Source organism: Salvelinus namaycush, chromosome 37, assembly GCF_016432855.1.
Source record: "Salvelinus namaycush isolate Seneca chromosome 37, SaNama_1.0, whole genome shotgun sequence".
In the NCBI taxonomy this organism is placed as follows: domain Eukaryota; kingdom Metazoa; phylum Chordata; class Actinopteri; order Salmoniformes; family Salmonidae; genus Salvelinus; species Salvelinus namaycush.
Genome location: NC_052343.1, coordinates 14,313,737 through 14,338,309, shown reverse-complemented (window position 1 = coordinate 14,338,309; position 24,573 = coordinate 14,313,737). Strand labels below are relative to the sequence as shown.

The window sequence follows — 24,573 nt, the reverse complement described above, 5'->3', positions numbered from 1 at the left end:
AAATTCTGCCAATGAGAAGATTGCATAAAATATTCTGCATGCATCCTTCTGATTGGACAAAAAATATGAAAAGGAGCTTCACATCAAATTACATGTCCATTAGTCTCAAATGGAATTCTCGTCTCGTCACATTTTTGTCGACTAAAATTAATAATAATTATAGTTTTATATTAGGTTCTTGGTCACCACCCTGACAAGGTACTTCTGCCGGGTTGCTCAGTTTGGTCGAACGGCCAGCTCTAAGCATAATATTTCCATATTCTTTTTAATTTCCAAATGATGGAGATCACTGGGCTCCTGGAAACATTTTTAACAAATGTAACAGTTTTATACCTTTCTCCAGAGAGTGCCTTTGGAAAGTATTCAGACCCCTTCACTTTTTACACATTTTGTTACGTTACAGCCTTATTTTAAAATGTATTAAATCGTTTTTTCTCCTCATCAATTTGCACACAATACCCCATAATGACTAAGCAAAAACAGGTTTTTAGAAATCGTTGCTAATTTATAATAATAAAAAACTGATATCACATTTATATAAGTATCCCTTTACTCAGTACTTTGTTGAAGCACCTTTGGCAGTGACTACAGCCTCAAGTTTTCTTGGGTGTGACACTACAAGCTTGGTAGACCTTATTTGGGGAGTTTCTCCCATTCTTCTCTGCAGGTCCTCTCAAGCTCTGTCAGGTTGGATGGGGAGCGTTGCTGTACAGCTATTTTCAGGTCTCTCCAGAGATGTTCGATCGGGTTCAAGTCCAGTCTCTGGCTGGGCCACTCAAGGACATTGAGACTTGCCCCGAAGCAACTCCTGTGTTGTCTTGGCTGTGTGCTTAGTGTCATTGTCCTGTTGGATGGTGAACCTTCGCCTCAGTCTGAGGTCCTGAGAGCTCTGGAGCAGGTTTTAATCAAAGATCTCTCTGTACTTTTTTCTCTGTTAATCTTTGCCTTGATCCTGACTAGTCTCCCAGTCCCTCCCGCTGAAAAACATCCCCACAGCATGATGCTGCCACCACCTTGCTTCACCGTAGGCATGGTGCCAGGGTTCCTCCAGACGTGACGCTTGGCATTCAGGCCAAATAATTAAATCTTGGTTTCATCAGACCAGAGAATCTTGTTTCTCATCGTCTAAGATTCCTTTAGGTGCCTTTTGGCAAACTCCAAGCAGGCTGTCATGTGCCTTTTACTGAGGAGTGGCTTCCATCTGGCCACTCTACCATAAAGGCCTGATTGGTGGAGTGCTGCAGAGACGGTTGTCCTTCTGGAAGGTTCTCCCATCTCCACAGAGGAACTCTGGGGCTTTGTCAGAGTGACCATCGAGTCTTGGTGGTTCCAAACTTATTCCATTTAAGAATGATGGAGGGCACTGTTTTCTATTTTTAATACATTCAGAAAAAAATCTTAGCCTGTTTTCGCTTTGTCATTATGGGGTATTTATAAAAAGATAAATTTAAAAAAATCATTTTTACAATAAGGCTGTAACGTAACAACATTTGGAAAAAGTCAAATGGTCTGAATACTTTCCAGAGGCACTGTATATGCCTCATCACAATTCTATCTCAGAGATCTACGGATAGTTCCCTGGACTTCATGGTACAGCTTCTGCTCTGACATACACTGTCAACTGTGGGACCTTATATAGACAGGTGTGATTCTTTCTAAATCATGTCCAAACCATTGAATTGGCCACAGGTGGACTCCAAGTTGTAGTGATATCTCAAGTATGATCAAAAGAATTTGGATGCACCTGAGCTCAATTCAGACTAAAACACAAAATGTGGGATAAGTCAAGGTGTAAGAATACTTTCTGAAACCAATGTGGTGTTCTTAGCTAGCTTCTTTACATCGATTTCATACAGTCACTACCAGATGGGATGATAGATGACCTATGGAATCTACAAGTTTATCTAACTAGCGCCAGTCTGTATAGCTACTCTCTCCCTAACATGTAAAACTCACCGGCCCCTGACCATCATACTGCTGCAAGCAAGCGGCACCTAAGTTATGCAGCAAGCCAGTTCATAAGTTGAAACAATGTTATTTGAAAAAAGACTGTACATGTATTTTGACTATCCGGATATCTGAAGAAATGTCATCATATTCGAATCGAGAAATTATTTAAAATGCCCATCCCTAGAATAGGGTGCATTTCGGACACATCCCTTGTTTTCCAACTCTTTCATTTGAATTAAGTAATCTACTGAATTTGAATGGAATTGACCCCAACCCTGCAATGGGTGAGGCAGTCCTTTTGAGAGCACTAAATGTAATGGAAGGTGTTGTTTGTTGAATAGTAGATCTAAATCCCCTAAGCTAAGCTTCTTAACAGACTGGCTAAGTAATGGGCCAAGAACCATGCTTACTGAACTTCCCTAAGTTCATACTTTTTCAGAAAGCAAATGGTTCAACTCATCCCAGTGTTGATTTATTTAAATGTTAACATTGTATTCATTATTCATGTTTTATTTGCATCTTTCCCTATAAATTAAGATCTAAACAAATGGCATAAATGTCATTTCTATATAACTTTTCCAAGTGCCTCAAGGTGATCTTTCTCTTGTCCCAGATGCGGTTAAAGAAACATCGATGGCACAGCCGGATCCTGAAAACGCGCGACCCCCTCATCCTGTCCCTGGGCTGGCGTCGCTTCCAGACCATCCCTTTGTACCACATCGAGGACCACAACGGGCGCCACCGCCTGCTCAAGTACACACCGCAGCACATGCACTGTGGTGCCACCATCTGGGGTGAGAGCAGTAATGCGGCTGTAGTTTTAGTATTTGATTCAGGTGGCACCTTTTTCCTCCATTGCAACTATTCATCAGAGGGCTGGATCGCTACGTTAACCAGCTAAGTTTGATGCACATTCAGATATAGCTCTTGATTATCTGGTTCCTTAAGAAGCTAAATTGTAAAATATGTTGAGGGCGTTGATCTGGTTATACTATGCTTATATAACTACATATCTATGAAGTCGGAAATATTACTTTATTTCAGTAAACTGACATGGCCCCCTGGTCAGAATTACATGGATCCTCAATCAACTTGATACCTGTTAGTATATAGGTAAAATAATGAATAAATGTGAACCCTGTCCTTCTCTGCTGTGTTCCCAGGTCCCATCACACCTCAGGGTACTGGCTTCCTGGCTGTGCAGTCAGTCGCAGGAACTAAGGTAAGTACCACAGAGGCAGGCCACAAAGGAAATAATTACATGTAATGTTTTTACACTTGTGGGAATTGGGCTACATGTATAGGGCTATATTGAAATGTTTCTTACAGAAGAAATATAAGATGCATATCCATGGTAGAAATTGAAAGGGAACAGGTTGGAGATTATTTGGAATTTATTAGACCAAAGGTGAGGACGTAACTGGGGCGGCAGGGGGGCGGCAGGTAGCCTAGTGGTTAGAGTGATGGACTTGTAACCGAAATGTTGCAAGATCGAATCCCCGAGCTGACAAGGTAAAAGTGTGTCGTTCTGCCTCTGAACAAGGCAGTTAACCCACTGTTCCTAGGCCGTCATTGAAAATAAGAATTTGTTCTTAACTGACTTGCCTAGTTAAATAAAAGTAAAAATAAAACTGTTACCTGACACAATACTGAATCCAAATATGATATTGTTGATACTGTTAAGTTCTAAATAAACTGAGTAAAAAACTCACGGATGCTTAGTGAAGCTCAAACAAGTTTATTCACCCACTGGGTCATACAGCTGCATGAGACAAATAACATATTCACACAAGCACTGGTATATAACGCTTTCTCCTATGCTGAGCCCCTCCTTACACATCTGAACAGCCAATACACCTCTGTTGCTATCCAGAAGATTGGTGATAGGGTCTTCCTCACTTCATCTAACCTGACCTCTGCCCAAATTCCTCACTCCTCTCCAACTCACGGTTGTCATGTTGACTTGTACGAGACTGGCTCTTCTCCTCCCATAGGATCCCTGATGGCTAACAATAACATATCCTGACAATGTAAACGTTCTACATTCCCCTCTCCTTCTGATATGGTTAAGGGTATTTAATATTTTCAAGTTTAGAAGTCAGAACCCATCAATACTATGTGCATTTTACATATACTGTACATTTCGCAGCATTTATTGATAATGAAATCTGAAAATACTCTGGATACATTCAGTAACATAAGTATCCCAGCTAGCTGCAGGGATAGGGGAATCTTGTTTCAGGTTGTGTTCAAGTTTAGAACATCTGTCAGTTGAATCCCATATAGCGCTGTAAAGCGGAGACCCTGAATGCTGACGTCATGTATAGCATGTTACTGTACAGTCACTGTGTTCCAATTTAAGCACTTACATTTTACAACCCGTATACGGGCTGGAGTGTAGAGGGTTAACCTTTCATTGCTACCCATCCCGGATCCGGGAGCATCCTCATTGAAAAAGCTGACTAGCATAGCCTAGCCTAACGCGACAGGGATATCATATAATTTTCATGAAATCACAAGTCCAATACAGCAAATGAAAGATAAACATCTTGTGAATCCAGCCATCGTTTCCGATTTTTAAAATGTTTTACAGCGAAAACACTATGTATTTCTATTAGCTAACCACAATAGCAAAAGACTCAACCGCATATTTTCACAATTTTTCTACCGCATAGGTAGCTATCACAAAACCGACCAAATAGAGATATAATTAGTCACTAACCAAGAAACAACTTCATCAGTTGACAGTCTTATAACATGTTATACAATAAATGTATGTTTTGTTCGAAAATGTGCATATTTGAGGTATAAATCATAGTTTTACATTGCAGCTACCATCAAAAATATCACCAAAGCAGCCAGAATAATTACAGAGAGCAACGTGAAATACCTAAATACTCATCATAAAACATTTATGAAAAATACATGGTGTACAGCAAATGAAAGATAAACATCTTGTGAATCCAGCCAATATTTCCGATTTTTTAAAAGTGTTTTACAGCGAAAACACAATATAGCATTATATTAGCTTACCACAATAGCCAAACACACAAATGCATTTATTAGCAGCAAAAGGTAGCGATCGCAAAAACCAGCAAAAGATATATACTTAATCACTATCCTTGACCACCTTATCAGATGACAATCTTATAACATCAGGTTATACAATACACTTATGTTTTGTTCGAAAATTTGCATATTTAGAGCTGCAAACCGTGGTTATACATTGTGAATATGTAGCATCGATTCACCAAATTGTCCGGAGCTATTTTGGACACTCACCTAATCTGACCAAAGAACTCATCATCAACATGTATTTTTTAGTAAAGTTTGACAGCAAATGAAAGATACACTAGTTCTTAATGCAACCGCCGTGTTAGATTTTTAAAAATAACTTTACCATAACAAACAGCTTACGTTATAGCGAGACAGCGCCCGCCAAAACGCGAATAATAGGACTCAACATTTTCCACTGAAATACGAAATAACATCATAAATTGTTCTTACTTTTGCTGAGCTTCCATCAGAATCTTGTACAAGGAGTCCTTTGTCCAGAATAAATCGTTGTTTGGTTTTAGAATGTCCTTCTCTCCTGTCGAATTCGCTCCACAAGGCTAGCCAATGTTGATGACGTTCCCAATTTCTCTCGACGCAGAGAACGGAAAACTCCAAAAGTCCCATTAAACGTTGAATAAACTGATGAAACTCGGTTGAAAAAACCTACTTTATGATGTTTTTCTAATATGTATCAAATAAAAACAAAGCCGGAGATATTAGCCGTGTATACCGGACGCTTATCATAAGACAATAGGGAGGTGCTTCCCGCGCCTAGGTAGAGAAAGGAAATTCTGGACACGTCATTCCAAGAGCTCTTGTTCGACCTCAGATCAAGCTAGACACCCCATTCCACCTTCCACTGCCTGTTGACATCTAGTGGAAGGCGTATGCAGTGCATGCATATCCATAAATATAAGGCAATTCAATAGGCAGGCCCTGGAACAGAGCATCGTTTTCAGATTTTTCACTTCCTATCTGAAAGTTTGCTGCAAAATGAGTTCTGTTTTACTCACAGATATAATTCAAACAGTTTTAGAAACTTGAGTGTTTTCTATCCAATAGTAATAATAATATGCATATTGTACGATCTAGAATAGAGTACGGGGCAGTTTAATTTGGGCACGATTTTTTCCAAAGTGGAAACAGCGCCCCCATATTGACAAGAAGTTAACATCCCTGACTTGGATGCAACACAGCAGCCAACCCCGAGGCTACGGCTGAAGACACAAACGCGTACAAGAAGTCCTGCTACGACGTCCGCAGAGCCATCAACTAGGCAAAAGGAGAATATCGGGAACAGGGTGGAATCCTATTATACCAGCTCCAATACATGTGACAAGGGCTACAGTACATTACGGACTACAAAGGAAGCCGTGATCTGCCCAACGATGCCTCTCTACAAAACAAACTCGATGCCTTTTTATGCAGGTTTCAACAAAAACAACACAGAGCCCTGCATGAGGGCCCACACTAATCCAGAGGACTGGGTAATTTCTCTCTCTGAGGCTGACGTAAGGTTTTTAAACGGGTCAACACTTAAGAACGCTGGGCCAGACGTTATTCCGGGGCATGTCCTCAGGGCATGCGCAGACCAGCTGGCAGGCGTTTTCCCTGACATTTTCAACCTCTTTGTCCCAGTCTGTAATCCCCACATGTTTCAAGCTGACTACCATCATTCCTGTTCCCAAAAACTCTTAAGGCATCCTGCCACAATGACTACCGCCCTGTAGCACTTACATCTGTAATAATGAAGTACTTTGAAAGGCTGGTCATGGCACACATTAACTCAATCATCCCAGACATCCTGGACCAATTAGAATTTGCATGATGCCCCAACAAATCCACTGACAACGCAATCTCAATTGCACTCCATTTTGCCCTCTCCCACCTAGAAAAAGGGAATGCATACCATGTGAGGACGCTGTTCATTGACTACAGCTCAGCGTTCAACACCATAGTGCCCTCCAAGCTCGGGACCTTGGAACTGAACACCCCCCTCTGCAACTTGATGTTGGACTTCTTGACGGGTCCATCCCAGGTGGTAAGAGTAGGCAACAATACCTCCGCCACATTGTCCCTCAACATGGGGGGGGCCCCCAGGGGTGTGTGCTTAGCCCCCTTCTGTACTCACTTTTCACCCACAACTGTGTGGCCATGCACGACTTCAACTCCATCAAGTTGTTGACGACACGATGGTGGTCGGCCTGATCACCAACGGTGATGAGACAGCCTACAGGGAGGTGGTCAGAGACCTGTCCGTGTGGGACCAGGACAAGAACCTCTCCCTTAACGCCAGCATGACCAAGGAGCTGATCGTGGACTTCAGGAAAGAGGGGAAGGTGCAGATCCACATCGACGGGCCGCAGTAAAGCGGGTCAAGAGCTTCAAGTGCCTCAGTGTCCACATAACTGAGGACTTAACTTGATCCTCTCACACCAGCACAATCGTGGAGAATGCATGGCAGTGCCGCCTCTCCCTCAGGAGGCTGAAATGATTTGGCGAGGCCCCTCAGATTCTTAGGAACTTTTATAGCTGCTCCATGGAGAGCATCCTGACTGGTTGTATCACTGTCTGGTATGGCAACTGCACCGCCCTTGACCGGAAGGCCCTACAGTGGGTGGTGCGGAAGGCCCAGCGCATCACTGGGAGGACATGCATGCCTGGCAGTGTCTGAGAAAGGCCTGAAATTGCCAAAGACTCCAATCACCCAAAACATGGACTGTTCTCACATCCGGCAGACAGTACCGGTGAATCAAGGCTCCGACCAACAGACTTAAACAGCTTCTATATCTTGGCCATAAGACTGTTAAATGGCTAAACATTTCCGGATAAAATAAATTACTGAATGGAGCTAAGCACAGGCAAAATCCTACAAGAGAACCTTGTTCAGTCTGTTTTTCACCAGACACTGGGAGATTAATTCACCCAGAAAGACTCACAGCTGTAATCGCTGCCAAAGGTGCTTCTACAAAGTATTGACTCGGGCTGTAGGTTGATTCTGCTGCTACGATCGGGTCGCATGTTGCCGTGCTCCAAATCAATAATTACTTGAGTGCTGCCAGCCGCAAATCTCAGTTTTGGAAGATATTGACTTTTTACCACTTACACTTTTTAGTAAATTTTGCAACTAGTACAATTGTTTACGACTCAAATTGATGCAATATCTTCAACCAGAGAAGTTGTTTTTTGAGTTCAACTCCTCTTTAAAATGTTACCATATTATGTAAATACCCGGTAAATGGTGAACTGGATATTTGTGAACTGGATATTTGTATTAATTTGACATTATTAGCGCAATACGTACACCTGTTACACCAAAGATGTCTCATTTTCATTTGTCAGGAGTAACATACCATGCACCAGTACACAGTATGGGTTACTTCTAGTTGTATCTTTGTTGAAGTTTTCCGTTCTCTCTCTTGCAGACCAGTTTCCGCATCGCAGCTACAGGAGTCGTCCTTGACCTGGACAAATCGGTGACCATAGTCAAAAAGCTCAAGCTGATTGGCTACCCATACAAGATCTACAAGAACACATCATTCATCAAGGTAGGATGCACCTCATAGCACTACTGACATACCATAGTTCAGCTACAATATATTTACTTTTTGTGGTAGACATTTGAGGCATTTGTTAATCTGTTGTAAAACAGAATACGAGAAATAATCTAACACTAAATCAAATTTTATTTGTCACATACACATGGTTAGCAGATGTTAATTTGAGTGTAGTGAAATGCTTGTGGAAATTATGGACCAACTGTGTACATAATGCTTTATGAATATATTAATATAAAATTAATGGTTCACAGCAAAGCTGGGGAAACATTTTTTTTTTTCTTGACATGTTCAAATAACTAGATTTTTGGGGTGTTTTTTTTCTTTTTTCTTTTTCTAATTTGGCACACACTAGAGGCCATGAGTAGCTTGGTCAAAAAATAATGGCACTATTTGGCCTACAGGGGGCGCTGTTGTAATCACTCACTTAAACCCTCATATCCATCACCCTGTTTGACCTAGAGATTTGAAACGGTTGTTGTCTTTCCTCATGTAGGTGTCTTTCCTCATGCTGAACAAATTTGCCTCAAGGACCCGTAAGGTCTGTTGGGATAGATTTCCCTCCATCTTGGACATTTTGGAAAAACGTATTCTCATGAACCATAAATCCAAATAAGACCAAAGTATGTACAGTTGAAGTCGGAAGTTTACATACATACACCTCATGATGCCATTCATTTTGTGACGTGCACCAGTCCCTCCTGCAACAAAACACCCCCACATCATGATGCTGCCACCCCCGTTCTTCACGGTTGGGATGGTGTTCTTCGGCTTGCAAGCCTCCCCCTTTTTCCTCCAAACATAACAATGGTCATTATGGCCAAACAGTTCTATTTTTGTTTCATCAGACCAGAGGACATTTCTCCAAAAAGTACGATCTTTGTCCCCATGTGCAGTTGAGAACTGTAGTCTGGCTTTTTTTTATGGCGGTTTTGGAGCAGTGGCTTCTTCCTTGCTGAGCGGCCTTTCAGGTTATGTCGATATAGGACTCGTTTTACTGTGGATATAGATACTTTTGTACCTGTTTCCTCCAGCATCTTCACAAGGTCCTTTGCTGTTCTGGGATTGATTTGCACTTTTTGCACAAAAGTACGTTCACCTCTAGGAGACAGAACGTGTCTCCTTCCTGAGCGGTATGACGGCTGCGTGGTCCCATGGTGTTAATACTTGCGTACTATTGTTTGTAAAGATGAACGTGATACTTCAGGCCTTTGGAAATTGCTCCAAAGGATGAACCAGACTTGTGGAGGTCTACAAATTTTTTTCTGAGGTCTTGGCTGATTTCTTTTGATTTTCCCATGATATCAAGCAAAGAGGCACCGAGTTTGAAGGTAGGCCTGGAAATACATCCACGGGTACACCTCCAATTGCCACAAATGATGGCAATTAGCCTATCAGAAGCTTCTAAAGCCATGACATTTTCTGGAATTTTCCAAGCTGTTTAAAGGCACAGTCAACTTAGTGTATGTAAACTTCTGACCCATTGGAATTGTGATACAGTGAATTATAAGTGAAATAATCTGACTGTAAACAACTGTTGGAAAAAGTACTTGCCAAAACTATAGTTTGTTAACAAGAAATTTGTGGAGTGGTTGAAAAACGAGTTTAAATGACTCCAACCTAAGTTTATGTAAACTTCCGACTTCAACTGTATGTATGTGTGCCCATGGTACATCTCTTAACTTAGTTTGAAAAAAAGCTAAGGGCTTTGTTAAGAAATGGCTGGGTTATTGATAAATTAGGAAATATTTAACACTTTTTTTTTTTAGGGTCATTACCATGATGAACCATGTTAAGTTTGGAATTAGTTTCCTTACTTAAAAAAAAAAATCTCATTTAACAAATCACTTTAACTATGCTTCAAATAGTCCATTAAGATTTTTTATGATTAAGTCAGATTCACTCCAAATGTGGTCTTTGGACCGATCGCAATAGTCCCTAAAGAATGAGAAAATAATGTTGATGCATTCAAAGATGGCCACACTATACCAGTAGATGCATATTGGGACTAATATGCTAAAAAAAATACTTAACATTTTTACGTGTCCATTTTAACCACTGTAAATCCACTCCACAGTGGCCTATCAACTTGAAACTTGTAATCGCTACCATGGACTTCCCTAAGATGAAACTCACTGTATTTGGTATTGATATCTCTAAAAACAAGGAAACTATTAACTCATTATTTGAATATGTAACGTGAATACTCAATCATCTTCTCTTCATGAACCGTGCATCAGATTCACTCCAGATTTTGTATTTCGACTCATTACATCAGTCTTCAATGGGTTAGAATTGTTTTGTTATTGTATTCATATGGCTGCACTGTACCAATAGATGCACATTAGCACATATGCTAATGATAAAAATCCTTTACAAATCTTCTTATGAACAATAAATCAGATTTGACTCCAGATTTGGTATATAGACGGGTTGGTTGTTTAGCAACAAAACCGACACATGCGCTGCTATGGGGCAAAACAGACTGGGCTGGATTAGATTGTCAACAACATGTAAACCTATATTTCTTCTCCAATGTTTAGTCTCTCAAAAACATTGTTACAGTTGTTGGTAGCTAGTCAATTTTAGCCATATTAGTATTGACTTTAAATCAGTTTAAACACCTCAAAACAAGACATGGTATCAAGAACAAGATTAAACTAGCTGAAACGAGTCACTTACAATTCCCCACATGGCAGTTTCTTGTCATTGTTGGTAGCTATCTGGGCATCCAGAATCACAACTCACTTCTGTGCACATAGTTTTCGTGACGTTGTCAGCTAACCCATCTATAGACTCAATGAATTAGCCTCTAATGAATTTGAGAATGATTAGTTGCTGCATTCAAAGTCGGCCACGCTACACCACTAGATGGCCCTTATAGTCCTGGTGTGATAAGAACTGAACTGATGAACATGGGGCCATGAAATTTGGTATGTAAACCTTATGTATATGTCCTTAGAAGTTGTGTGAATATATAAAGTCAGATCAGCCCTACTACTCTGAGTATGAATGAGACTCAGGTCCACCCCAAAAAATTCAGAAAAATGTGAGCTTTACACCTCTGTTTTGTTCCCAGGGGATGTTCAACAGCGTGCTGGAGGTGGCGAAATTTGAAGGGGCCTCCATCCGAACAGTCAGTGGGGTCAGAGGTCAAATTAAGAAGGCCCTGTCAACGCCGGCGGGAGCCTACAGAGCCACATTCGAAGACCGGCTGCTGATGAGTGGTGAGCAACTGGCGCAGTCTAGAGCATTTCATAGTCCCAAAAACAACCCGTAGCCCCCTCACCCTACCCTCTATGCGCTTATGGAGCTCTGAAGGCTTGGATAGGTGAAAGTAATATGGTGAAAATTCCAGGAGTAATAGGATTTATACAATTTGACAAATTAATGTATTGCCTGCAGCAGGTTGCTCCTACTGTTTTGGTTGCACATCTCATGGAAGCGTCTATGGACGTTACAGTAATTTATACGGAATACTGCCTTTATATTCTTATCTAGTACTTCTGGGTGTGTTTACATATTGCGTCCCTGTGCTCCTGTTACATGTTGTTCTTTACTCTTATGGGTAGATATTGAATTGTGTGTTTTGTAGTTATTGGTTACCTGTGCTCCTGGTATATGTTATTTAGGGCTGTCCCCTACTAAAAAAATACTGGTTGACCGAAAGGCGTCTTGTTCTTTGGACCAATCAATTGGTCAACATTTTTGAAAACTTATATTTTTCCATATATAGACCTTTTGTGTTTTTAATCAAATCAACTATATATGCATTGAGCTTGTCTGATGCTTCAAGCTCACTGTTTGATTAAATAAGACGCATGACTCGAGGGAGCCAGAGATCAAGATAACCAGAAGAAAAAAGCCTTAACCTGACCTGACCATCCTCCCCCAGCTCCTACTGGCTTTTGCAGATTCTGCCGTTACGCATCTGTAGTTGCCGGTAATGGGCTATACAAGGAGTTAGCAAATGTGTGGAATGCAAATTTATCTTACCATTTCTACTGATCGCGTGCCAGTTATGGTTTTCATATGTACATTTTCGTGCAACAGTTTCATTTTATTTATAATGTCTATCCAAATTAAAATGATTAACCTAAAAAGTAACTTCTACCATTGCCAACTATGTAAAAATAGCCTATAAAGTCAACATAAAAACCTTGCATCCTGCAGGTAGAAAATATCCTGATAAAAATAAATATTCTATAAATCACATTGGCTACGCGTGGCCTTTCTGCAACGAACTTGAAACATTGTATTAACTTAGGTCCGGCCTGAAGCGCCTTGCAATATTATATAAAATATTCTGGGCCCAGAGGCCGTGTCTAGACTTGACAGTTCACGCAGCTTCAGTATTCTGATCATAGAGTTCTGTTCACGGAATTCCGTACGCGTCATGCATCTACGCCTACATTTAAACGTGTCTACCGTGTCTGGATTCCCTATTCCCACCTATATTCAAATGCCAGTATGCATTCTAGAAATGGTGAAATAGGCAAAATATGATAACACAACAACTGATGGCAGTAGATAACTTCTGTGGCTAACTAGCCAGCTAACTTCTGTGGCTAACTAGCCAGCTAACTTCTGTGGCTAACTAGCCAGCTAACTTCTGTGGCTAACTAGCCAGCTAACTTCTGTGGCTAGCTAGCCAGCTAACTTCTGTGGCTAACTAGCCAGCTAACTTCTGTGGCTAACTAGCCAGCTAACTTCTGTGGCTAGCCAGCAACGCCAAAGGGATTGCAAACGGGTTAGCGTAACTCTAGTCCCAAAAAAGTATATTCCAAATATTAGCTAGCTGGCTAGCATTTATGAGGCCAGCAAACACGTTACTCACACACTAGGGACATATTTACTCCGTTGTAATAAAAAGGTGCCTCGGTCCCAGAACAGAAGTATTCTTGAGACTTGTGGGAGGAGTGTAGATTTCGCCTACTGCACACAATGCAGCCTGACTACCTTCTGAAGTGGGCAGCCAGATCTGAACACAATCAGACCACACTTTTGTGCACCTAGACCAGTCTTTTCATTGCAGTCTTTGTATTCTGATAGCAGAAGTCACATGTATGTGTCAAATGTAGACACAACCAGAGTTTCCTGCGCCAGTGAGCTCGGCACAGGAATTGTCATTCTCAATGGATGTAAAAACAGACTTTGTTTGAGGTGAAGAAAACATTACTTTGAGAAGCTCCATAGCTCATTAGTGATGGTGCGTTAAGCCAATCAGAAATTCTATCAGATCCCGAAATGGGCACATTTATATGTCAACATTTGCGATCAGGCCAGGTAGCCAATACACCTACTTCTATGCGTAAACCTTACTCAACATTGACAGGAGTGCTCCAAACAAAAGACAGTGACTAAATTGACAAAACTCATAAATGTAATGAAATAAATCAACTGGTTTCTCACAAGTGTAGCATAGGTTGTGCGCTCTGCAAACAGTGTTCACTCTGACAATGATTAGTCTCGCCCTCCGCAATGGATTAGTTCACTGAGAAATATATATTTGCTACTGTCCGACGGAAAACAATATTTGTCGACCAACCGCCTATCGGCCAAACAATCGACCAGTCAAATAATTGGGGTCAGGAAAAATGTTATTAATTACGTGTGTGTGTGTAGACATTGTGTTCCTGCGCTCCTGGTACCCGGTGTCAGTCCCTCAGCTCTACAACCCCGTGACCTCCCTGCTGATGCCAGCGGGCCAGAAGGACAGTTGGTCGGGCATGAGGACGGTGGGCCAGTTGAAACACGACCTGGGGATCCGCAACAAGCCGAACACAGACTCGCTGTACAAGGTAAGGAATGTCCGCTCACTGTTCTGCTGCTAAACCTAACCGTAACCCTAGCAAGCAGTTGCATATCAACAGTTTGACCATCTGTAGATTATCTACAGGGGACTATCCAAATACAGTGTGACCTGATCTTTTGATAAAGCTCAATTTATTAAATATGGAGGCAGTTAGAGTATCAACTATTTATTGTTCACAAAAGAGGTGTGTTTGTTAGTCATTTTAGGTATTTTGGGTGAATAACTTAACTTCAAGCATTTGGTAAATAAAAATGGTGCAAAACATAACACCACACAGATTCATTTATGAGTGCAATTCCTACTTCCTGACAATCTGAGAACCATCCAGCTGCGTACTGAAGGCGAATCTCAAAAGTCATGCATGTGTGTCTCAGACAGTGTTTTTGCATCTCAGATGGCATGTGTGCAGTGCATTAACACCCTGGACCAGAGCTATACTATATCACTAGCTCTGGTCCAGGGTGTTAGTGCACACATACAAGTCTGCACATTAGCTCTGGTCCAGGGCGTTAGTGCGCTACACACATCATTTGAGCCACTACATATCGTAGTGGCCGAGGTTGGGAAAGTGTTCAGGATTAATTTAGTTTTGTAATACTTTTTGGATACATATCCTACTTGTATATTTTCGGGGGGAAATCACTACAACTAAGCAACCACTTTTGCTTGTGCTTTAGCTGTCACCTTGATATATTGGCTACGCTAGCTAGCTAGCTGACTACTTCCCTCGCTGTAAGGATTTGTGGGAAAGCTGTGCTCGGCAGGCGGGGGCGAAGGACACTGTCCTGGTGTTGTGAAACACCTGCTTGCCATGCATGCTCTCCCCACTGAGTAGACTGTATCACGCGGTGACATCCAGGTGGTTACCAATAGAAGTTATTTCTCATAAAGGCTGCTATCCTACTTGGAATAAAAAAACTTGGCGCAAAATATTTGGCTATGTTAGCTAACACCAGCAACACCGTGATACAGCTGCCCAGTGGGAAGCACCTCTGGTTGGCAGGCACCTCGATACAACAGGCTTGTCGTCATGCTTCCCAAAGCATATCACTGTGACATCCATGGTGACCAATATTACAAGTTTTTCTTGCTCGCCCATCAGAATAAACATATCTCTTTAACTAGCGCCCCGCATTTAATGTCTGTTGTCCGTATGTGAAACTGAAGGCAACTTTCCACATTGCGTGGACAGTAAAGTTTGTCTAAATCTGATTTCACCACGTTAACGCTCCATCTTCTCTGGCACCATTTGACATCCGTCCTCAGCTCCAATGTCTCACAGCATCTGTAGTATGAAAAGGTATCTGCTTAAGCCAGACTATTGGCCTGGTTGGATTCTGAACCTCTGACCTAACCCTTGACCCTTTCTCCCCCCTTGGCAGCCGGTGGTGCGAGCGCAGCGCCACTTCAACAAACTGCACATCCCCAGGGAGCTGCAGAAGGCATTGCCCTTCAAGAGCAAGCCCAAACAGGACCAGCCCAAGGGCAAGACGCCCAAGGACCTCCAGAGGCCCGCTGTCATACGGGAGCCCCACGAGAGGAAGGTAAGGGTCTCCTTATGGAAACAATAATGAAAAATCCCATTGGATTCTGTGATGATTGTCAGATTTGCTCATTTTCTTTTTCTCTGATGTACTAATGTGAAAGCGAAAAACAATCACCACCTTATTTTATAAGAAATCGGACTGGCCAAGGTACAGGCTTTTGTTCTAGCCCAGCAGTAACACATTTGATTCAACAAATGGAGGTCTAGATTTAAGACAAAGTTGATTATCTAAACCTGTGTAAATGCTGGGCTGTAACAAAAACCTACACCGTCGCCCCCCCCCCCCCCCCCCCCCCCCCCCCCTGAGCCAAGTGACGTTGCAGGCTCAGTGCTGCCCCTTCAACTAATTATCCATAACTTCTGTGTGAGATTTTAAAATAATTGTTTCAAGGACCTACAACTGGTGTATTAAAGTAATTATTGGTACCATGATTGTCTTATCATTTTTTATACGGTAAGATGGACCACGAAGACTGCCATTTTTTCAGTCACTGTAATGGGGGTCCTGTTTTCTGCCAACAATACCTGCAGTACTGCCTGCAGTACCGCAATCAGCCTTGAACATTTGTGGCTTCAATGACTGCCCCTGACACAACCACACACGAATGACACTGCATTTGAAATCTGAGCATGTGCCCTCTCTTGTCCACCAGGTGGCGGCGCTGCTCAACGCACTGAGCACAGTGCACAACTACAAGAGCAAGAAAGCGCACACGGCGCAGCACGCTAAGCACAAGGACTTCCTGCGGCAGCGGGACAAGGCGGAGGAGGACAAGCTCAAGAGGCAGAAGGAGGCAAAGAAGAAGCTTTACCGTATGATGGGCCAGAAGGAGAAGAAGAGTCAGAGGTCCAGTCTGAAAGGGGCCCCGCTTGATGACTGATTTGTAAATCAATGTGACTCTCTTAAAGACCAGTGTAATAACTTTTCGGCCTACCAATGGAATGGAATTAATCCTCTGTTTAAGCATAATCTGTTGGGCTGCAGTGGAGTAGGGTGAAATCGCCCCTAGATGCTGATCTTGGGTCAGTTTAGCAGTTTCCCCGTTAAAGGGATACTTTGGGATTTTGGCAATGAAGCCCTTTGTATTCTTCCCTAGAGTCAGAAACTCATTCATGGATACGATTTCTATGTCTCTGCATCCAGTATGAAGGAAAGATTGGGGGAGGGGAAGCTTATCCTAGATCTGTACCTAGGGGGATCTTCACCCAGAGGGTCTGCAGTACTGGGGTAGGAGACAGTGCAAATGCAAGGAATGGATGAACATCCTTCAGCTTCTGTAGCCTGGTTGTGTAATGTGGTTTTTCAACGCCAGTTATTGACAACTCATTTTGAGTGGTTCCATAGTGGAACTAAAAAGAACTGTATATTAGTCATATCTTGACCACTTTTCCAGCTTCAATCTTGCGTGGTGTTTAAATAAAAAATAAATTACAAAAATGGTATGCGTGTGCCTTAACTCTAAAAGAGCATAAAAGTAAAGTGTAATTCTATAATATATTTTGATCGAGTAGAAGTTTCATAATGGCTAGGTTGTTAGGAATGCACTGATAAGTGGAAGCACATGGCATTTCAGCAACTTTGAAGTTGTGCCTGTTGTCAGAGAGAACTCATCATGGATATAACCTGTTTTAGCATGGACATTGGACTTCCACTGGCAGGACATTTTGATAACCATGTAAATGTTGGTAAATAAGGTGACATCAATATATTCGGCTCTATTTACACTCAGATTCTAAAATGCTAATTAGACATCATGCAAGACTACAAATCCCTACAAGATCCTGCACGTCATCTCTGACACCTTTGCTAACATGTATTGTGTCAATTTAAAACTTGCACAAGGCAGCTCACAGAATTGTCAATTTTAAAGACATTTATTCATTACTAAATTTAGCTAACATTAGATAGTTAATCCAGAGATTCTTACCTTTGCCTCTATTCGGCAGTCTCGTTCAGATCATCGTGGCATTTGTAGTTCTTTATGATGGCTACATTAGCATTTCATTTTGGGGGGGTTAAATACAGGCAAATATATTGATAAAAGCCACCTTGTCCTAGACTAGAGAGATTTTACATGGTTATCAAAATGTCACGCCAGGGTACGCCGACACGAAACACGGCCCTTATGATTTTCTAAAACCCCCATGGAGAAAAATGAATGGTGGAAAAGCGATTGGAACCATTTCCTTGTTTGACCACTAGGTTTTATGCAGGGATGCAAACTCGTGAGGGCCCAAAAAGGTGACACTTTTTTTCTTTGCAGTGAGCATGCAAAAAAAATCCTGCTAGGGGGAAATGCAGGTTTAAACAACAAAGAATATGATCTACATGATCAGTCTATGTAAAATAAAAAGTGGTTAATGTGAACCTAACTCACAGCTAAAAAATGTCAAAGCAATCCAATGTTATTTGTTGCCTAGACTTTACAGCAAATGACACAGGTCTTGAGAAGAAGAAAAAAACACAAATTTTGCAGTTAGCCATGGCAGCCTTTATAATAGAACGCTTGTGACCACACACACACAAATATTGCTCTTGGGGAAAAAACTTCTTAAAGTAGAAATAGAACTAAACAAACAGCCATTCTATTTTTGCTCTATTATAGTGGTCACTATAGTAGACATTGATCAAGTACACAAGCCTACATGTGTGCAAAAATATCCTGAGTAAAAAAATAAAAAATCCCACTCAGAAACACGTGTTACTGTCAAGTTCAACAAAAGCAATATCTTTGGGCTACACTGCACATTATACACTTTCTGCCTGTAGACATCTGTTCTACAATGTGCCAGCAGAGCATGATATCAATTATGCCAACAAAGGGTCTCTTTCAGACAGAGAGTACACCTGGCATACCCATTTGTATCCACTGTAGTGAGAAAGAGGGAAAGTATGTGGTGTAATTTTCAACTCTTTCTATAGTGGCTTACACGAGTCACGTATGTCACCTATTTTGGATTCAAAATGGCGAATTGGGCCGAAAGGTGACTAGTTTGCTTCCCTGTTTATGGGTATGATGACTCAACCTGTGGTACTTTTGGTACTGTCAGATACAAAAATGAGTCCTCTGTCTCTATGGCCTGTTGTCACCCGTATCTGCCCTCTCATTGGCTACAATGGTCCCACCTGATCTCGCCTCCTCCCACACTTGCCATCCATCTTTGAGAACATGTATTTTCATTGTTAGTGGTCATTCGAATATAGATTAACACAGTCTAAGGAGATTTTATACGCTGTGTTCTGAGATAGTCGATTAACATGACCTTTTATGAATGCTTCAATGTTCACAAAGTGACATCAGCGGATGAACATGATCTCAGAATAAAACGTGTAAAATCGAAGCCTGTGTTTACCATAGACTTTTTCAGTAAAAAAAAAAAGTTAAATAAAGTGTAGCATGTTAGGAAAGCATTTTCACGAACCCTTTTGTAAACGCTGCGTGTAACACATCCGGTGTCAGGATAAATAAAAAGCAAGGTCTGCTAACTTTCTTTAATTATGTTTAATTACCGCAAACAATGAATGGCAAATGCAATTTTCGTATATACGGGTTCGCTGTATCACCACGCAGGGTTAACAAGGAACTGCAGGAAGTACGTAAACAGCTGTTCTTATACCGTGATGACGTAGTTCCAACGCGTCTGTTGGCCTATCACAGTAGAGGCTGGGCGCGGTTTAGACTTTGCCCCGCCTTTGCTGGCCCTCGGACTTGTCCAAGCCCCTTGGCGCGTTCCTTTGTCCACATCTGGTTGCTGGGTAGATTAGCTCCGTCTTGTGTCTCCCCTTGCTTCTTCACTCACACAATTCCTAATATGGTACTGAACAGTCTCCCAACCTTCCTGGTTGGCCTAGAGTGATGCACCCCTCCCCTCTCCAGACTGTCCACAGCTTTTATGGCCTGTGTTGGTCAGTCCTTACACCTACACACACACCCCCCTCTGTATAGTTTGTGTGTGTGTGTGTAACAAAACAATATTCATCTTCAAACAATATGCTAACAGGCTACAGTGCATGAACATAAATTTGCCTAAACTTACTAGGTTAGAAGTAGGTTAAGGTTAGGAAAAGGGTTAACCTGCTACGAAAAGTCACTTTCGGTTGTAGCGGTGTGTTTTTAGGGAATCTCGTGTGCAACAGCTGATTACTATGTCTCTAACTACAGTTATTTTGCCTGGATCTGACTCCTTCATCTCATCTGCATTCTGCACTGATATGATAACTCCAAATATCTGAAAGTACTATTGTGGGTCGCTACCAGGGAGTTGCCTTCAACAATCCAGCACCTATTTTAAATCCGTGCAGGTAAAGGAAAGAAGAAAATTCCACTTCACGCTTGATGCACTGTGGTACTAAATTTTGGTTGTCTGTTTTCGTTAACTTGTCCCCATAGAGAAAGCATAGTGAATGTGTCATTCTTTGTGGTAAAGAATATGGATACAATGGCAAAGATGGTTAAGTTCTCAAATTATCTTACAAGCTATGCAGAACATCAACCAAAACACTGCAAGGTGGGCAAAAGGTGAATTATAGTGTTTTATTAGTCTATCTGCAGATATTAAATTGCTGCTTAGTCACGAAACGTGGCAATTCCTTAAATTGTGTAGGCAACGCCATAGACACATCTAAAAATAAATACACGTCCCTTGTTCTGTCACAAATGTTTAACAAAATTAGATTTGAACTCTGCCGATTCTCCACCGAGGTAAAGACAGTTTCAGGTTGGATATTCGACGGATATTCGCCTGTAGTCTTATGTCCACCAACAGCAGTTAGGGACCGTAACATAGTGACAAATCAAATTTCAATAGCTATTTAACCATTACTCCTAAAACTTTCAAAGCTGGTTCTAGCTAACCCGATGGCATAGACACACATTGCACACTTATTTTTTGTCGATTTACATCTCGCACTTGAAAATTATTTATTTACATTTTTGAATTTTAATAGCTCCTTGGTCATATGACCTACTGAACTCAAACGAGGTTCAGAATGTCCACTCAGTGGGCCTACACATTGCACACCCTTTAGTTTGTCCATTTTCATCTCACACGTTTTTACATACATTTTTCTAAATGTAAACTTTCAATAGCTCCTTGGTCATGTGACCTTCTGACTTCAAACATGGTGCAGAATGTACCCTTCTATATTGCACACTCTTGTTTGTGTACTGTAAAATCCTGTGGTGTAACGTACATTTTTCATAGTTTTAAATTTCAATAGCTCCTTGGTCATGTCAATTACACACCTAAGAAGCGTGCAGTGGATATACACCCATATTGCATATCCTCTAGTTATGTCTCTTCTATATTGTTGTACATTAATATTAGATTGACAATTAGGGGGTTCACTCCAGTGTTGTGTTTTACCCTTTTCTTTAATAGTTATAATAATTGGTAGTTCTAAGTACTTATTTTCCCTGTTTTTTATTTTTCCACAGTATTTAACAGTGGTACACAATAGGAGAGAGACAGATAATATCTCCTTTCGTTGTTAATATCAACCATAAAGGGGAAAGTACGAGAGTCATGCTATTAATTGTTCAAAGCAGGGATGGAGAGTGAGGTAGGCTGCAGTGGGTTTGCTGGTCATATATACTGAACATGTAACCACAGTAATGGTGGCCAGTAAATCAATGAATAAAAATGTAATATTGACAAATTAAACAGAAATTGTAGACCTTTAATCTTTTCCAACATGTCAACAGACATGTAACACTGAAATGTTTCATACTTATTTGAAGTTAACTTTCTCTTTATCCCTGGTTGATGTGCATTTCAAAGCCTCTTCAGTGTGGATGGGGTATAGCATACATTTTCAACAACAAAGACTGCACTTCCAGTTTGTGTTCTTTACTCTGTTGAACAATTTTGTCTTCATTCCTAGTTACAGCACATGGAACCACCGTTGGCATGCAAAACATTCAATCTAAAACAAAACAAAGTGTAACACGTTATAAATAATATCAAATATCAATGCAGTATGACGAATGACGAATTAGCCATCCATTGTGTTATTTAAATTGGTCTGGCATGCTGTCGCTGTTGTCAAAAGATTATAAACATGTTAAATAAAGCTACTAACCCAGTCAGTCTTTGGGCCACATCCAGGTTCTTTATCAGTGGCACACATGAAGCAGTTGTTGACTTTGTTGAACTCTGAAATCATAGGCATGAACTGAACATATGGCTGTTCCACACAACTACATAAAAATAAAGAATTTACATTTACTTTGAATTAAATGCATACCAGACATTTTTAGTATATCCTCAGCCATTTCTTTTTGCTCCATGTGTTTTTGAAGGTTCCATAACAATTTGGGATGTTGGGGAAGTTCTGTGCAACTTCCTTGACCAGCTACACCAAAAAATAAAATAGTTTTTGACCTAATTGTCACAACAGCTAACCATTCATTATTGAAAATATAACTATCAAACCTGCATTACAAAGACCCCACAGCTGAAGGTGTCCTGCTGCATGGTGGGAGTTATTTTCCCTCCTTTACACTTTGTCTGCCCAGTCTTTTCCCTGGCAGGATCTTCTCATTTTGAAGTATTCTCTTTTTTATGTAAAAATAATAATGGAATTATGAGTTATAGGCAAATGAATACACAAGCCAAATTTGAATGCTCTTTTCTTTATCACTATAATCTAGTAGAGGTAATTTCCTTTAAGCCCCATTCTACACACAGCCTAAATATAGGCACTGAACCATTTACAGGACAATAATAAAAGTAGCATATAGGATCCAACCCTATCACAGAGTGAATAAATGTCGAGCGTTTGTAGACTTTAAGAAAAAAATATTAAGTGACAGTTTCATCAGTATGTGCTTAAAGTCATATCACAAAGATCACAGATGACAGTGCCCACCAAATCTATGACAATAGGGAATGAATTGTAAGCACCAAAGTGTGTTCGTCAAAATAATATCTGAAAATGTCAGTTGTTGAACATAATACTTCTATTTGGAATAGCAATTTATGATATATGCAGTTGAGGAATATTCCATGTACCAACACTACATGTAGAACGGACATGAGACATTCCCACAATTTTTAAATTGATTTTATTTTTAATTTCACCTTTATTCAACCAGGTAGGTAAGGTAAGTTCTCATTTACAACTGCGACCTGGCCAAGATAAAGCAAAGCAGTGTGACACAAACAACACAGAGTTACACATGGAATAAACAAATGTACAGTCAATAACACAATAGAAAAGTCTATCTACAGTGTGTGCAAATTAAGTAAGATTAGGGAGGTAAGGCAATAAATAGGCCGTAGTGGCGAAATAATTACAATTTCGCAAATAAACACCGGAGTGATAGATGTGCAGAAGATGAATGTGCAAGTAGAGATACTGGGGTGCAAAGGAGCAAAAAAATAAAAATAACAATATGGGGGATAAGGTAGTTGGATGGGCTGTTTACAGATGGGCTATGTACTGGTGCAATGATCTGTAAGCTGCTCTGATAGCTGGTGCTTAATGATAGTGAGGGAGATATGAGTCTCCAGCTTCAGTGATTTTTGCAATTCGTTCCAGTCATTGGCAGCAGAGAACTGGAAGGAAAGGTGGCCAAAGAAGGAATTGGCTTTGGAGGTGACCAGTGAAATATACCTGATGGAGCGCGTGCTACGGGTGGGTGCTACTATGGTGACCAGTGAGCTGAGATAAGGCGGGGCTTTACCTAGTAAGGACTTATAGATGACCTGGAGCCAGTGGGTTTGGCGACGAATATGAAGCGAAGGCCAGCCAACGAGAGCATACAGGTCGCAGTGGTGGGTAGTATATGGGGCTTTGGTGACGAAACGAATGGCACTGTGATAGACTGCATCCAATTTGCTGAGTAGAGTGTTAGAGGCTATTTTGTAAATGACATCGCCGAAGTCAAGAGAAGTAGAGTTGGAAGGAGAGTTTACAGTCTAGCCAGACACCTAGGTATTTGTAGTTGTCCACATATTCTAAGTCAGAACCGTCCAGAGTAGTGATGCTAGGCGGGTGGGCTGGTGCGGGCAGCGATCGGTTGAAGAGCATGCATTTAGTTTTACTAGCATTTAAAAGCAGTTGGAGGCCATGGAAGGAGAGTTGTATGGTTAGTTAATACAGTGTCCAAAGAAGGGCCAGAAGTATACAGAATGGCGTCGTCTGCGTAGAAGTGGATCAGAGAATCACCAGCCGCAAGAGCGACATCATTGATATATACAGAGAAAAGAGTCGACCCGAGAATTTAACCCTGTGGCACCCCCATAGAGACTGCCAGAGGTCCGGACAACAGGCCCTCCGATTTAACACACTGAACTCTGAGAAGTAGTTGGTGAACCAGGCGAGGCAGTCATTTGAGAAACCAAGGCTGTTGAGTCTGCCGATAAGTTCCTAACTTTCCTGAAAAGTTGCATATCGCGGGGGCTATTCGATGCTAATGCAGTACACCACAGGATGTTTTTGTGCTGGTCAAGGGCAGTCAGGTCTGGAGTGAACCAAGGGCTATATCTGTTCCTGGTTCTAGATTTTTTGAATGGGACATGCTTATTTAAGATGGTGAGGAAAGCACTTTTAAAGAATAACCAGGCATCCTCTACTGACGGAATGAGGTCAATATCTTTCCAGGATACCCGGGCCAGGTCGATTAGAAAGGCTTACTCGCTGA

General features: G+C 41.2%; 1 protein-coding gene across 1 annotated transcript in view; it reads left to right on the top strand.

Annotated features, from left to right (window-relative positions):
- Window positions 1-17,352, top strand: part of LOC120031294 (ribosome biogenesis protein BMS1 homolog) — a 39,609-nt gene extending 22,257 nt beyond the window's left edge. The window contains exons 16-22 of the mRNA XM_038976983.1: window positions 2,564-2,744; window positions 3,114-3,172; window positions 8,433-8,555; window positions 11,644-11,791; window positions 14,190-14,365; window positions 15,762-15,923; window positions 16,579-17,352. Coding sequence (XP_038832911.1) covers window positions 2,564-2,744; window positions 3,114-3,172; window positions 8,433-8,555; window positions 11,644-11,791; window positions 14,190-14,365; window positions 15,762-15,923; window positions 16,579-16,806 — 1,077 coding nt within the window. The 3' untranslated portion in view covers window positions 16,807-17,352. The remainder of the gene's footprint in view (window positions 1-2,563; window positions 2,745-3,113; window positions 3,173-8,432; window positions 8,556-11,643; window positions 11,792-14,189; window positions 14,366-15,761; window positions 15,924-16,578) is intronic.
- The last annotated feature ends 7,221 nt before the right edge of the window (window positions 17,353-24,573 follow it).